This window comes from Volvox carteri, assembly GCF_000143455.1.
Source record: "Volvox carteri f. nagariensis unplaced genomic scaffold VOLCAscaffold_39, whole genome shotgun sequence".
In the NCBI taxonomy this organism is placed as follows: Eukaryota; Viridiplantae; Chlorophyta; class Chlorophyceae; order Chlamydomonadales; family Volvocaceae; genus Volvox; species Volvox carteri.
The window spans coordinates 589,231-591,559 of NW_003307582.1; the positions used below are offsets into that span (position 1 = coordinate 589,231).

Consider the following 2,329-nt stretch of genomic DNA (forward strand, 5'->3'; position numbering starts at 1 on the left):
CGCCTCCGTCACCGCTAGGACAGTCTCCACCGCAGCGGCCGCGCCTGTCTTCTCCCCAGCCCCGTCGCCGTCGGCTTTCCGAGACTCCGCCGCCGCTGCCGCCGCTGCCGCCGCTGCCGCCGCTGCCGCCGCTGTCTTCTTTTCCTTAACATCCGCCGCCAGCGGGCCGTGTGGCCGTACATGCACGGACAACTTCCGCCGCTGCCCTCCATCCGGTGAACCCGAAGCCGACGGCGGCAACAAGTACCGTACGAATGTGTCGTACACGTCCTCGGCAGTGAGGCTCTCCAGCGCAGCCACCTCGAGCTCACGACTCAAGAAGTCGTACCTGTGCCGTACCATTTCCACAAGCATACCCCACCAGCCCCCGGGGGAATAAATCCACACAAAAGACGTTTTTTCAGTTGGAACCTAGGTAGAGTATAACCGATTTTGAGCCAGAACAGAAGGGAATGCGTGTACGGCAATAACGTCTGTTCTTCAAGTTGAAAGTGTTGGGGACACCGTTGGCTTTGCTTGGCTTTGCTCGCTCACCTGCCCCCGGGTCCGTCCCTCTGGGGTCCGCCATTTCCTTTGACCGCACCTTCACTCACGGAGGCGCGTCTCACCTCTCCACTCCAAGTTGCGCCTCCCGGGGCCCCCCCCATCACCATCACCATCAGTGGCACGAATGAGGTTAAAACTACTTAAAACGGCATTTTCCCTCCCTTTTCTGCCCTTCGTACATCTGCATTCGACACCTTCATATGTCGCGCTAGAGGGGGAATACCGGGCTGTAGAGAACCGACAAGTCTAGAGTTCGAATCCCAGACACGGTATCCAGCTATATCGGAAGATGCGGGTTCGAATCCCACCGTTGGGCCCCCGCCCCCGGGTGAAATAGTCAGATCGGGGGCTGTCGAATGCTGATGAGACGAGACACTACTGGCTTTCCCCAGTGCGCTGGGCTGCCGGCTGCTGGAGGAGGGGGGGGGCTCACCAAGATACACTGCCGCAGAGCAGTGGTGTGGTGTAGGAATGACGCCGCATAGGGCCTGAGCCAGGCTGTACCTGATATATATACTCAGTGTGTGTGCCCGTATGTGCCCGTACCTCTGACTGGTGATGTGACCCCACAATCGGCTTGCCTCGTCCAGCTGGTTGCGGTCCCTCTGCAGCTTGGCGGCCGCCAGCGCCCCCACGTGGGTGCCCAGCTCCCGCGCACCCATGTCGCGGATGCGGGGGGCCATCGAGGCCAGGAACAGCTCCACGCACACGTCGAGATGCTCCGGAGGGTGACTGAGGAGGACCGGGGGGTTGGAGTGTACGACGGTACGAGTGTACGAATGCGGAGGGCGGAGTGCACAACGCAATGCAAAACACAATTTGACGCTTGGCATCACATGACACGACTTCCCCTTCCTCCTCCTCCCCTTCCTCCTCCTCGCCTTCCTCCTCCCCTTCCGCCTCCCTCCCTTCCTCCTCCCCTTCCTCCTGCTCCTCCTCCTCCTGCTGCTGCTCGGCCCCTCCTGCGCTGCTCTAAGCTACTCGTTTTGACCGGGCGCCTCGTGCCGGGTGCCCTCCTCCCCCCCCTCCACCTGTGACGGGGTCACCCACTCGCCACCCGCGGGTGCTCCGGGACCCCGGCACCCGGCATCAATACACATACAGACAGACAGACAGACAGGCATATGCACACGGCCCCGGCGGCTCACCGCGCCGAAACCACCTGCACACAGAAGCCACTGACCCCCCCCGTAAGTCGGGTGCCGCTGTACACCGAGTAGCCCAGTTGCTGCTTTGTACGGAGTGTGTCGTAACATGGCTCGTACAAGATCTGCATACAGCAAAGCACATCACCGCACAGCATGCATGTAAGCAGGTGAGAGGGCCTGCCTGTCTGTCTGTCTGTCTGTCTGTGTGTCCAAGAGCAAGAAGCAGCGCCAGGAACGTCCACATGAGGGATCCAGGGTTTTAACGGGTTTTAGTGGGTTTTACATATTAGAGTGGAACTCCGCTAGGCCGCCGTACAAAGCCGTATCTTTCCGCCCCAAGTTCCGAATCCCTTCCCCGCCCCCGAAGCAGCACAGGCGGGCGCAGCGGGCCCCCCCCCCTCCCGCTTTACTCCCCCCCCCTAGGAAAGGGAGTTCCCTAAGGCCCCTTTCCCTTCCGGGCCCGGGACAGGACACAGGTCCTGGAGTGGGGTCCGTCCGGCCAGGGTTGGATGATGCGGCAACACAAAACACATGCGAACACACACCAACACACACTCCTCCGCTACAGCCACACTTACCTGGTCAATCAGGTCCAGCAGCGCGCGGTCCCGTGGGTTATTTGCCGGACCCAGCTG

General features: G+C 61.3%; 1 protein-coding gene across 1 annotated transcript in view; it reads right to left on the reverse strand.

Annotated features, from left to right (window-relative positions):
* VOLCADRAFT_94734 (uncharacterized protein) overlaps nt 1-2,329 on the reverse strand; it is a gene marked incomplete at both ends in the record, with an annotated part of 17,793 nt that overhangs the window by 2,116 nt on the left and 13,348 nt on the right. The window contains 2 exons of the mRNA XM_002953948.1: nt 980-1,278; nt 1,695-1,816. Coding sequence (XP_002953994.1) covers nt 980-1,278; nt 1,695-1,816 — 421 coding nt within the window. The remainder of the gene's footprint in view (nt 1-979; nt 1,279-1,694; nt 1,817-2,329) is intronic.